The 14,105-nt window shown below is 41.9% G+C and overlaps 1 protein-coding gene across 1 annotated transcript in view; it reads right to left on the reverse strand.

Moving 5' to 3' along the window:
• The window catches only part of MAP7 (microtubule associated protein 7), a 187,265-nt gene extending 173,473 nt beyond the window's left edge, over positions 1-13,792 (reverse strand). The window contains exon 1 of the mRNA XM_061623949.1: positions 13,465-13,792. Within this exon, the coding sequence (XP_061479933.1) occupies positions 13,465-13,525 (61 nt within the window). The 5' untranslated portion in view covers positions 13,526-13,792. The remainder of the gene's footprint in view (positions 1-13,464) is intronic.
• Between the last annotated feature and the right edge of the window lie 313 nt (positions 13,793-14,105).

Here is a 14,105-nt window from a genome sequence, read left to right on the forward strand (position 1 = left end):
ATTTGTTTCGTCCAAGTATTTTAAGAGCAGCTTTCACTCACATTCTAAAATTTCTGGTTCTTCATCATACGGTTCCTCCATGAATGAATCTATCATCTCTGCATCTCTTTTATAGAGTTCTTCAGTATATTGCTTCCCTCTTCCTTTTATTTCATCTTGGTTGGTCAGTGTGTTCCCCTGTTGATTATTCAACATCCCTACTCTTGGTTTAAATTTCCCCTTCATTTCTCTAATCTTTTGGAATAGGCCTCTTGTTCTTCCCTTTTTGTTGTCCTCTTCTATTTCTAGACAATAACTATTGTAATAATCGTCTTTGTCCCTATGTACTAGTCGCTGTATTGTTGCATTTAGGGTTCTGATCGTGTGTCTATCTCCTTTTGCTTTTGCTTTCCTTCTTTCTTTAACCATTTTAAGAGTTTCTTCAGTCATCCATTGAGGTCTTTCTTTCTTTTTTACTAGAGGTATTGTCTTTTTGCATTCTTCCCTGATAATGTCTCTGACTTCACTCCATAGTTCTTCTGGTTCTCTGTCAACTAAGTTTAAAGCCTCAAATCTGCTCCTTATTTGATCTTTATATTCTTCTGGGATGTTATTTAAATTGGCATTATGATTTTTTTTGTTTTTCTTTAGCTTTATTCTGATTGTCGATATTACCAGTTCATGATCTGTATCGCAGTCTGCTCCTGGTCTTGTTTTCGTAGAAAGTATGGAACTTCTCTATCTTCTGCTTCCAATTATATAATCAATTTGATTCCTATATTGACCATTTGGTGATGTCCACATGTACAGTCGTCTTCTTGGTTGCTCAAAACATGTGTTCGCAAGAGAGTATGTTTTACCAGAGACATTTCCGTCATGTTCATAGAGCAGCAAGATCAGCATACTACAGTACTTACAGAACAGAAACAGTGCTACTGTTTAACAGCATGTCCTGATTCAAATGTGAACAGTGCCATCTTGTGGTTCTGTCAGTATCTAACTGAATTCAGTCACCTAAATACACAGAGAAGCTGGCTAAACCTAGAGCCAAGCAAGTATAATACTGAAGTAAACAAGTGTGATCATGTTTTCTATATTTGATACCTTATCTAATTTGCTACACTACTCAGGTCAGTGACTGCAGAGTTAAGACAGGTTACCATACGCATCTTCAGTCATTAATGTTCTATGCAGTAACAATGTAAGCAACATCCTTTCTTATTATACAGCCAGCATGGATTTTTTGCATCCCACAATGTAAAATTGAAAATATCCCCCATGCCATTCTGATGCTTCCCATAAGTTCATTGCAAAACAAAACCTTACAAAAGTTATAGTCCTGAACTCAGAAACGCTTGCTTTACAACCCTCTAAATTTTCATGGTGATACACAAAACGCTCAGAAAGAATCCAGAGAACATATGGGGGGGGGAATCCAGACCCCTGTTGGACTATTTTGTCAGTGTTCGTGTAATTTGTTGAAATTAATTAAAAATCAGCCATGTTCACAGAGTACATGTAATACTATTACTGACATTGCCCCATACTCTGACCTTCATCCTCCGCAGTTTAAAAGTTTAAAAAATGCTTGGCCAATTTTTAATTAATTTAAGAAATTTAGCATTAGAGTCAATGATAAGCCCAAGCATGCTCAGTAAGAACCAACTGTCAGTGTTCTAAAAGCCAGACTCACAGCTGCTTGGCTTGCCTAATCAGAGGCCACACCCACACTAGATTTATTCTACTTAAACTGTCATGGCTTCCCCCAAAGAATCCTGGGAAGTGTAGTTTGTGAAGAGTGCTGGAAGGAGATTCCTATTCCTCTGACAGAGCTCCAATGGCCAGAGTGGTTTAACAGTCAGCCACTCTGATGGAAGCTCTGTGAGGGGAACAGGGTGTCTCCTAGCAACTCTCAGCACCCTCCACAAGCTACACTTCCTAGGATTCTTTGGGAGAAGCCATGACTGTCTTAAGTGAAATAAAGGTCTAGTGTGGCCAGGGACAGCTTTAGTTTAAATTTGGGTGGGAGGCTACATGTGCCTGCTGTAGAATAAAAAGGTGGGGGAAACCCTGAAAAACAATGATACTATTCACAATGTTTTTCTTTTGGAAAGAGGCTTCCCCTCTGCCCAGTGCCCACCCACCCAATCTCCTCCCCTCCCCTCAACCTCCACTTCCTGCCCTTCTCCTCCCTCCTATCTCCTTCCTCTTCCCCCTTCCCTCCCCCTTCCTTTGCGACTCTCTCCCCCTCCTCCTCCCCCATAGTTAGTTTCACCTATCTTAAGCATGATTGCACAGGAGTAAATCCCATTGAACTCAATAAGCATGCAAATGATCAAACCTGCCTTCCCTTCCTCCTCCCTCCCATTACTGCCTTTTTGCACCTTGTCTCCCCTTCTTCCCCCTCCCCTTCCAATCCCCTTCTTCCCCCTCCCCTTTCTTCCACTCCCCTCCCTTCCTCCTTCCCTCTCTTCTCTTTTCCCCCTCCCCCATGGTCAGTTTTACCTATCCTAACCATGATTGCACAGAAGTAAATGCCATTGAGCTCAATAAGCATGCAAATGATCAGACCTGCCTTTTCCCTCCTTACCCTCTCCTCTCCCTTCCTCCTCCTCTCCTCCATTCCTCCCTCCCTCTTCTCCTCCTCCCACCACATGGTCAGTTTTACCTGTCCTAAGCGTGATTGCATGGGAGTAAATCCCACTGAACTCAATAGGCATGCAAACTTTCCTCTTCCAACAAGTCTTTTGAGACCTATCCCAGTCTGTGTCTGTGTTAGAATTGCTTTTAATATGTCTTTTAATATCTGTAACCCTTTTTTAAAAGATGTTTTAAAGTTTTTTTAAAATGTTTTTAACATTGTTTTGTTTTAATGTATTTTAAGGTCTTTTTATGATGTTTTAAAGTGTTTTAAGTGTTTCTGTTTGCCACCCTGGGCTCCTGCTGGAAGGAAGGGCAGGGTATAAATAAAATAATAAATAAATAAATAAATGATCAATCAATTCTCAGCAAACTTGCACAGGATCCCATTTCTTACCTCCAGGATTAAAAAACTTGATGGCCTTATAGGCCCCTTCCAACTCTACTATTCTATGAAAAAGCAGAGAAATTCACTAATAGGCAAAAAACCTGGTGGTTTAAGAACGTACCTACAGCCAAAAGATATTTCTATCAAACTTTAAAAAGCAAGGAAATTGGACAGCTATAATGAATGCACCAGGGGAGCGGGACACCTGACTTCCTCTCTGAGATATTGTACTGCCCTACAAATTTGTAAAAACAATTTGGGTTGGTCTTTCACAATCCAATCCACTTCCTGTGTAGCTTGGAAGAATTTGGTAATGTGCCTCTGGGCATATGGTGAGTGGTGGCAACACCTGCATTCAGCCCAAATAACAGAAGCAAGACATGTGCTGTGCTGATCTTGTTTTAGCAGGGGGGAAGCAACAATATTAAAACAGTTGAAAAAGTTCAGGTAGTTTCTTTAAATATGTTTGATTTCCTTTGCAATTTTAGTGAAGTTTCCTAGAGTAAATCATTTTATTTTGCTTCTGTTTCTGTGAATATGTGAACTACAGCAACACTTTGCAACACTAAGAAAAACCTCCAAGAACAATTGTGGAATAATGGCACTGACTATTCTGCAGAATAGTTTCCAATGCAGAATAGTTTCCAATGCACATGAGAAGCGTCTCAGTTTGCACATGATAAAACAGTGTTCTAGCAAAATTCTAGGTGTGCTCTCTGTTTTTAATTGACCATACCCACCTTTCCTTAAATGGAGTAGTTTAAGCATAGCAGGCTGAAAACATGCATCTTGAGTAGGCCAAGTTTGTTTTTCCAACAGCTAGAGTAAATTGCTTAAGTAGCAACATATTGTAATCAGTCTGATTTTACATCAAACTGCAGTTTCAGATTCAATTGTTAATGCATCCAAAATAGAAATAGAACATAACCTCCAGTTTGAAACACAAAAGGCTGTCTTCACCATCATACGACATTGACCAATAAAAAGGCTTTGAAATTAATTAATAAAAATAAATTTGACACAGATTTCTAGGATGAATAATGAGAGAAATATAATTTTCTAGTTTAGGCCAGTTAGCTTAACTTCTGTCCCTGGAAAACTGGTAGAAAGTATGATTAAAGCTAGATTAACTAAGCACATAGAAGAACAAGCCTTTCTGAAGCAAAGCCAGCATGGCTTCTGCAAGGGAAAGTCCTGTCTCAGTAACCTATTAGAATTCTTTGACAGTGTCAACAAGCATATAGATAGAGGTGATCCAGTGGACATAGTGTACTTAGACTTTCAAAAAGCTTTTGACAAGGTACCCCACCAAAGACTTCTGAGGAAGCTTAGCAGTCATGGAATAAGAGGAGAGGTCCTCTTGTGGATAAGGAATTGGTTAAGAAGCAGAAAGCAGAGAGTAGGAATAAATGGACAGTTCTCCCAATGGAGGACTGTAGAAAGTGGAGTCCCTCAAGGATCGGTATTGGGACCTGTACTTTTCAACTTGTTCATTAATGACCTAGAATTAGGAGTGAGCAGTGAAGTGGCCAAGTTTGCTGACGATACTAAATTGTTCAGGGTTGTTAAAACAAAAAGGGATTGTGAAGAGCTCCAAAAAGACCTCTTCAAACTGAGTGAATGGGCGGGAAAATGGCAAATGCAATTCAATATATACAAGTTTAAAATTTTGCGTATTGAAGCAAAAAATCTTAATTTCACATATACGCTCATGGGGTCTGAACTGGCGGTGACCGACCAGGAGAGAGACCTTGGGGTTGTAGTGGACAACGATGAAAATGTCGACCCAGTGTGCGGCAGCTGTGAAAAGGCAAACTCCATGCTAGGGATAATTAGGAAAGGTATTGAAAATAAAACAGCCGGTATCATAATGCCGTTGTATCTATGGTGCGGCTGCATTTGGAATACTGAAAGAACTGGGCATGTTCAGCCTGGAGAAGAGAAGACTGAGGGGAGATATGATAGCATTCTTCAAATACATGAAAGGTTGTCACACAGAGGAGGGCTGGGATCTCTTCTCAATCATCCCAGAGTGCAGGACACAGAATAATGGGCTCAAGTTGCAGGAAGCCAGATTTCGACTGGACATCAGGAAAAACTTCCTAACTGTTAGAGCCATACGACAATGGAACCAATTACCTAGAGAGATAGTGGGCTCTCCAACACTGGAGGCATTCAAGAGGCAACTGGACAGCCATCTGTGGGGAATGCTTGGTTTGGATTCCTGCATTGAGCAGGGGGTTGGACTTGATGGCCTTATAGTCCCCTTCCAACTCTACTATTCTATGATTCTATAATACTGTGTTCTAATACAGTCAGACAAGGAATATAATTTTAAACTTGTAAGGAAAATAGACTTACAAAACTAACTGAACATTCTTGCTTTCCACGTCTTCAAGACTGGGTGAACTTTGATACTCTAGCCAAGTTAAAATGCAGCTTTTATTAATATATTCCAGCAAATAACATAAATCATGTTTTTTTCCTGTACCTGCATAACATTTTGATATACAACATATATGCTATGGGCCCAAACTCCAAAAGGCTAAATATTTCAGGGCCCAATCCAACCAAAGTGAAGCAGTTTTATTTAAGTTATACTGATTTCAGTGCAAGCATGCATTTAACTCTCCCCATTTAAATCAGCCCAACCAAAAATGTTCATTATTATTATTTTATTAAGTATGCAACCCTATCCATTTTGTCTTTGAAATAAATATTACTGAATTCAACTGGACTTCTTTCAAGTTACCACCTTACATATCTTATACAACTTTTATTCCCCAGTCTTATAGTATTATATAGCAAACTGCTAGTTCTTTATCACATTTACCATCAGAAGAACCCAGTGATGTAAATGAATATTTATCCAATTTTGTAAATGGGCCATTAGGGCTGAGAGATAGTCCATGGCTTGGTAGGACTTGAAACCAGTTCTTCAAACTCACCCCTGAATCCACTTTTGATATGTACTTTGTGATAGGCTGAAATAAGTTCTCATCTCTGCTCTGAAGGCCACACTCCTTAGTGGGAAACCTTCTAGAGGAGTCACATGCCAGAGCTGGGCAAAGCCAGAGGCAAAAGTGGGTGAAATAACAGGTGCAACTCATTCCTGCCACACAAATGTAAGAGGTCTCTGTCATAAGAACATAAGAAGTGCCCTGCTGGATCAGGCCAGTGGCCCATCTAGTCCAGCATCCTGTTCTCACAGTGAACAAGCAGTTGCCCCTGGGAAGCCTGCAAGCAGGACCTGAGTGCAAGAGCACTCTCCCCTCCTGCGGTTCTTAGCAACTAGTAATCAGAATGAATGCTGTCTCCAACTATGGAGGCAGAGCATAGCCATCATGGCTAATAGTCATTGGTAGACTTATCCTCCATGAATTTGTCTAATCTTCTTTTAAAGCCATCCAAGTTGGTGGCCATCACTGCCTCTTGTGGGAGTGAATTCAATAACTTCTGCATCCCCACACACCTCTCCATTCAGGCAAGCAAGAGGCATTATCACAGCGCAAGGACACATTCCAGTCTGGCAAAACTCTTGAAGAAGCCACAGAACAGGGCCAATGGGGGGTGTGGCCTGGAGGGGTAGGGTGGGATATGTCCTGGCAATAGTCGCAAAGGCTGTTTACAGAGAGCTGCAGGGTCGCATTTAGTCCCTACCCTCATGATAGAGCCCTTCAAAGTTATGTTGCATGTCTATTGTATGTATGTTATAAACACATTATGCTAAATAAAACATTTATTTCATATCAAAATGACTGATGATCTGAGAGAGGGAGGGAGGTTCATCCTCCTTGATACCATGTAGTATGGCAGGGTCACTTAGATCTATTTGGCTTTGGTTTTGCTAAATCTACAGAATTCCAGTGGTGCTTGTGGTTTAAAGTATATCACTCTTTCCTGATCTATGATACAATGTGTTGCAAGATGACTAGTATGAACACACCAGCCTCAGAGTGCAGACTGTTGGACAAGAAAGTTTTCATGTCCCTTCTAGCCTACAATTCCAACTACCTCTCTGTTCTGAGAATGAAAACCACAATCCTCTTGCCTTCAGAGAGGTTAGCAGACATGCATCATTTGAGAAGGTTGAGAAGGTTGCAAGACTTGAAAGGAGATTTCTAATACCACACTCATTTTTGGAGTTCTAGAATTTCTTTCTCTGTGGTGGAGACTTAAGAGCAAGTGAGATGATGTCATGACCCCTACTCTGAGCAGCAGCCTGGACTGACTATGACCCAGATGAGAAGAGGACAGCCAGATTGGTTGGACCAGTGACATCAGAGGCAGGTGTGTTGAACTTGAGCTGGAACCTATCAGCTCAGGTAACCTGAATTGAGGCCTGTAAAGCCAGTAACTTTGAAGTGTGCAGCCCTTAAGGAACACATACAGGGAACAAGTCTGGAGGGGATTAACAGAAAGGAGGAGGAGAGCTAGTCTGAAGACATACTCCTTGGGGAAGTAAAGGGGCAAAGCCTAGGACTTGGCCCTAGAAGCATACAAGACTTTCTTTTCCTCCAGTGAGTGTCCTTAGGAAGAGAGATGAGAGAGCCAGCAGTGAATTGTTTAGCTTGGTGAGAAGATCCCATTCCCCACCCCATCGGAACTGCATTTATTTATTGTCTGTTAATACAAAAGTACAGATAAGAATGGAAGTTAAGTCTAGATTGTTTGCAATTCTGAATTTATTCTACATTCGTTGAATTGTTGATTTTCTCCTAAATTCAAATAGAATAAATTCAATATTGCAAACAAATAATTTAGGCTTAGTATGCTTTGTAAACTGGTTTTTCCCACCTCTCCCACTGTTTTGTATTTTGATAATAAGTGGATATTTGTTGTAAAGCCACTTTAGGCACAGCTCACTGTGGAAAGGTGACATATAAATTACATAAACTAAAACTAAGATACCCTTTTATCTACAATAGCCTTTTGACTGCAACTCCCATCAGCCCCAGTCAGCATGACCAAAAGCCAGGAATTATGGGAGTTGTAGTCCTACAACATCTGGTGAACAACAAGTTTGGGCAGTCTGATCTAGAACAATGGCAAGTTCTCAGTTAGAAAGATTATCAAAGGAGAACTCTCCCTCATTTTCACAACTGTTTATTTATGTGGATGCTACTATAGTGAAGCCTATGTCAGTATTTCCCATGGTGCTGCTATCCATCAAGGGAGAAAAATGTACTTCCTCTGTAGAAAAAAAATGCAGAGGATACCACTGGGATATCCTGAAAACATGCCACTGAATATAACCCCATGCCTTTGTGAATAGCACCTACCGAAAGGAATCAGTCTGCAAACTATTTCTACCGCCATCCTATTAGGATTCTGATACTCCATATCCTGGCATGACACACAAATATTGTCCTTTGGGGGAACCTGCTTTGAAGCATCTAGTAGTGGCAAGAAACTGGTTTACATCAAATAGTGTACACATCAATACTTGAGAGTGATTTGAATGACATTTGCTTGAGTTTCAGCCTTTTATTTATGCAACCACCTGCTATACCTTGATATAAGATGTTTTGCATATTATAGGCACACCTCAAAAGAGCAAACTGAAGAACATGCTATTCACAGGGAGTTCTGGAAAACAGTAATTCTAGGATGTGGGGAATTAAATAAAGATTTCTGAGATTTTGCATAGCAAAAAATTAGACTCCAGATAGCTTTAAGCAGGTTTACTCAGTACATTAGTTCTGTGAGATTTTGAAGGAGCAAGATTAGGCTGAATGCAGGAAAACCAAGCCACTGAACAGCCTAACCCTATTCAGAGTGAGATAAACAACAATGATGTTATCTGCTGCCAAAGATTTCTGCTGCTGCTGTGGGAGCATTACTCTGTGGATTTTTTATGAACCACCTGCGTTTTGTGTGAATGTATTTATATTATAATGTATTTCTACTTATGCTTGTGTTTTAAGCATGTTGCAAGTCACTTAAAGACCTTTAGAGTAACAAACAACCAATTGCAACGCCTGTTGAAAGTAGTGAGCTGTGGTGCATCTAACTCCTCATAGGATCAAGGTGCTAATACATGAGTACTATACTCAACTGACAGGTACCTTTTGTACTTGAGCTTTTAAAAGAAAGCATGAATTGGTTCACAGTCTCCTTTGTCTCCAAGTCCCACTTCCATCTCTGTCTTCCGACATGTTGTTGCATAATGCCTGCAACCAGTTGTACCAACAGGGCAGATGCTCATGTTCTTGCTCAGCAGAATCAGCAGGACTGGCCCCAAATGCAGCAAGGATGGCTTACCACATTGTGAAATTATTTCAGTAATACATCTCACCATCTCAAGAGCTGGGGAGGGGTGAGCCAGTCCACAGTCTAAAAACCTAAATAAACCACTGCCTGCAACAAGCTAGCCTTCCTTGGGCAACACCATTCCTGTTCCTCAAGACAAAACTTGAGCACAACTTTTTCTGAACCCCCTAGGCTTCCTTTTGGCTAATCTACTAGTTTCTCCACCAGTGTCATCTGACTCTTTCCTATCTCATGACCCTGCTGACCTCTCACTCTTTGCTTTGTCTGACAAAGGTAGATTGAAAACTCTCTGGCCAACAACTGCATCCCTTCTACCTTTTGCATCCTTTTTATTTATTTATGAAAGTATTTGTATACTTGGCAATCATGTTAAAAATGAAGGGGGTGTACAATATAAATACAATAAAACCTAAAATACCATAAAAGCAATACAATGACTGACTAGTCTTAAGAAAATGTAAACTGAATAGGCCTGTTGGCATGAAAGGGTCTTTCAGAGACACATAAAAGTCAATAGTGAGACCTGCCAAATCTCTGCTGGAAGAGTGTTCCACAGCATGGGACCGGTGACTCGAAATGCTTGACTTCTAGTGAAGGCCACTCGGGCCTCTATAATGGGGTGTGTGTGTGTGCAACTAACAGCCCTTCTCTGGGTGCTCTCAGTGATTGGGTAGAGATATAAGGATTCAGGCGGTCCTTAAGGTATCCTGGATCCCAGCTGTTCAGGATTTTGTATAGTAATACAAGAACTTTGAACCTGGCCCTGTTGCATATGGGCAGCCAGTGCAGCTGTTTTGGCAGAAGTGCCACATGGTGTTGCCCATCTGCTCCCATCAGCAGTCTAGCTGCTGCGCTCTGCACTAGCTGAAGTTGCTACACTCTGCACTAGCCTGATCAGGCCCAAGGGCTGCCCCACATAAAGTGCATTAATAGAGTGCATTGCAGTAATCCAGCCTCAAGGTTACCAATATATAGACTACAGTCACCAGGCTATTCTGATCAAAATATGGCCATAGCTGGCATTGTGGATGAAGCTACTTAGCATGCAGTTACAAACAGCAGTATAGTTTCACCACAAACTATTCAGGGTATAATCCAAGTTTATGCAAAACTACCTGACTTCAATATTTGACTGATCATCATGCACAGGTTAGACCAGCCTTTACCCTCTGGTTCTTTCCAGATGTTTTGGATTATAATTCCCAACAGCCCCAGTCAGCACACATGTGCTGATGGGAGTTGTAGTCCAAAACATCTGGAAGGCACCAAGTTGGGGAAGGCTGGTTTGGGCAAATTATTAGTGAATGTTATTTTCAGTATTACAGCTCGGTTCTGCAGTCCAAGACAGAGAGGTTTCTTATTTCATGGTCTTCATTTTCATGAAATTCCCTGCCAGTTTCACACCTTACCATCCAACTCCTAATCCAGAAATAGTACTCAAGTGTTAAAAAGCACACATCTAGGTACAAATCTTTAACACCCTTCTCTCTGAAAATTGTCCATGAATCTCTGGTCTTTGTGCCATATAAAGTAAATAAAACAGATATGTAAGAAGTATGCAATACTACACAAGAGACTGACAATATGAGAAACAATGCATAACAAAGATTAGCTTTGTTTCAATGTTTAGTGTTACCAGCATGATATGAATAAGAGTAAACACGGAAGTACAGAGAAGCTCATAGAACATGCACTCCCAGAGCCAACTGTAGTATTGACCATCTTTAAAATTAGAACACAGTGCACCCAGAATTGCTTATTTCTGCTTTGAAAGCTACTACAAATTAAAATGTCAAATCATTAATCACACACATCATGCCACAGCTCTAGCAAGTGTGTTTCTGGTGCATATTCAAATTTATTGCCATGAGTCATTCCATTAGGACCAAGTAGTGTTATCCATGCATATACTTCTGCACAGGCTTTCTGCCTGCAAAGCATACAGTACACCTGCCTTTTAGCAGAAAGCTTTCAAATCAGATTAACCACCCTCTGTAGAAATCAGCGTGCTGAAAGCTTCTGCTCTCCAAGTGCAGCTAACCAAACCATAAAACCCTGGAAGATATAAATTAAAAATAAAATGCAACTCCCTAATGTTCATGGCAATCTAGATCAGTCCCAATTCAGATCAAAAGAGGTAAACACAAAGGTGCCAGTTTGAACAGCAAAGGGCTCCCCACTATTATTTGTGGCTAATCCTGTGGGAAAGGGAAGATTGCTAAGGAGGAAGAAATAGGGTGACTTGGTTTGGGTCCACAATGTGAGTCTTCAGGCCTGTATCATTTAAAGTCTCATGGTATCCGAGGCTCGGCCCTGACATCTTGTGAGACTAAAAATGAGATGACAGAAAGTGGCCTTTAAAAGTCCAGTTTTCTGGATCAAATATCCATTTAGTCCAGCATATTACCAGTCTTCTGCATCCCACAGTGTCCAGCCAGATAGTTCTAGGAGGCCCATAAGCAGGACAACAAGGCAACAGCCACCTCCCATTGGTTGTTCCCCTATAATCTGCTTAAGACATTCCTGAAGGATACTTATCCCACTGTAGAGTTATTTCCCATGGTTAGGGAAGCTTGAATAGAAATGGGCTCTAAGAGGGAATGGCAAAAAACTGTGAACCGTCCCAGGATGAACAGAGCAAGAAGGAAAATAGAGACATAGGCAGGATTATTTCAAGGTGGGAGCTCCGGTAATTAATGAGCTAGTTAGAATGTACAGAGTTTGGGGGTGGCAACATTAACTTCTAAGAAGCAGGGTACAATATTTAAGAAGCAAGGCTACTGAGTTTCAGGAAAGCATGGGGGAGAAAAAGGAGGAAGCCAACCTTCTTGGTCAAGATGGAGAAAGCTGCCTACAAATGGGAGTATGTCTCTATAGCTGTAAAGCCATGATAGGATGGCAGGTGGCTCCAGTGGGGACCCAACTTTACACATTCCTCTCCCTGAAAGGGAAAGAGGTAACTTATCAAGTGCAGGTCCTAGGGAACTGAGCTGTGCCCGGGAGACATCTTGGCTGGCTGGCCATGCCAGTCTCCATCAGCACTGCAACCCAACATGGGTTAACCATCCCTTGCCTTCTAGTCTTAGCATCTGGTGTCTTACGCCATGTTCCTACCAACAGAGTTATAACCTGCCTAATTCCAGCTATTGGTGTCCACCTCTTTATTACCTTCTCCCTACAAAATAAACAAACTGCGTAATGTTCTGATTTTCAAAAAGCTGACAAACACCAGATGTAACAGTTCTGTTCTTTCTTCTTAATTGTGTGACAACTAAAAAAAAAAAGGCCATGAGCCAATCACAGAAAATATTAACACAAATCTGCATGTGATAAAATTCCACCGAAATACCATGACCTAATCCAACTCCTTGAAACAATGCAGCAAACAACAGAAGATGACAAGGGAATTAACAATAAGATCACCAGTTTTTATCTAGCAAGTCTGCTTTTAATATTTGCACAACATGTAAGCATTCAACAGGTGCAGCTATCTCAATACTGCACCTCTGTGAAAATGCTACATCCTGCTGAATATCTGCCTGTCCAGCTGTTCCTAAAGGCAGAGGAATCCTACCAATAGATGAGAGACAAGGGCACAGAGAGAGAGAGAGAGAGAGAGAGAGAGAGAGATTTAAAAGGTAGCAAGCTTACACAGCTATTGTCACACAACCCATTAATTCCCTTGTGCATCAAAACTTTCATGATCAAGGCCTTACTGAAATCCTTGCTTTTCTTTGGGGAAATTTATTCCAGCTAACGGAGTCAAAGCCAGGCATCCTTGACGAAGGTGAAGGTCACCAAGCAATCACATGCATAGAAAGGTCTTGTTTTTAAAAAAAGGAACTGGAAGATAGTGGTGCGGTGTCCTTTAACACCTGTTTCAACAGGAGGCGGCTGCTTGACCCAGTGGTCACGGCAGTCGACTGAGTCCACCACAATATCCCCAGGCGCCTTCCCAGTCAGTCAGTCAGTCCTATGACTCACTGGCGCGCCTCCACCCTGGAGCGCATCTGGTGTTTTCAGAATCCTTCCCTCCCTTCGTATAACATCCGGATTCAATCCCGACGAAGATAGAAGTTCTGGAGCCCGCCGCCTTCCAAAGGGAACCCGAGCGCACTTAAGTGCGCCTTCCGCAGCAGGCTGTGGCGTCGGCTGCATGCAAAGAGAGCGACGGGCAGACTCACCTGCTCGGGCAGTGAGAGCCCCGTTGCTCTTCTTAGCGGCTGCTTCTTCTGCCTCCGCCATGTCGGCTCAGTGAGCTCTGCCGCCCAGCCCAGCAGCGCCTCTGTCCCACCCCCAGGGAACAAAACGTGGCCCGGGCAGGTGAGAGGGAGAAGCGCGCGCGCGCCACAAGCAGACGGCCCCCGGCAGAGAGAGAGAGAGAGAGAGAGAGAGAGGGAGGAGGAGGAGGATTGTCTCGACTGGTGTTTATCGTAGAAAGAGCCATCTAGCGGGCAGGTCGACGACGAGGGAGAGGCTGCGTCCAACCCTGCGTCTAGGGAAAGAGGCACAACGGAGCTAGTCGTCTGCAGGTTTGGCTAGTGGGGCTGTGGTGTCTTTAAATCCCGCGATAGCGGAGAGAGTTTCATTGGCTGAATTATTCTTTGTATTCCGCAGCTATTAAATTTTCTGGATTTTTCTTGGAAAGCTGTGTTGTTTTTTGTTTTATGTCTCTACGTTGCCCAGAGAACAATTGTTATGGGGCATCTGCTAAACAGAGTAAATAAATATATAATAAATCGCTACGTGGCATTTTCTGCCACTTACAAATGACAAAGGGCTCATCCAGACGACTGTAAAATGTGTGACACAATCGTTTTGTGTT

Source organism: Rhineura floridana, chromosome 4 (genome assembly GCF_030035675.1).
Source record: "Rhineura floridana isolate rRhiFlo1 chromosome 4, rRhiFlo1.hap2, whole genome shotgun sequence".
Lineage (NCBI taxonomy): Eukaryota > Metazoa > Chordata > Lepidosauria > Squamata > Rhineuridae > Rhineura > Rhineura floridana.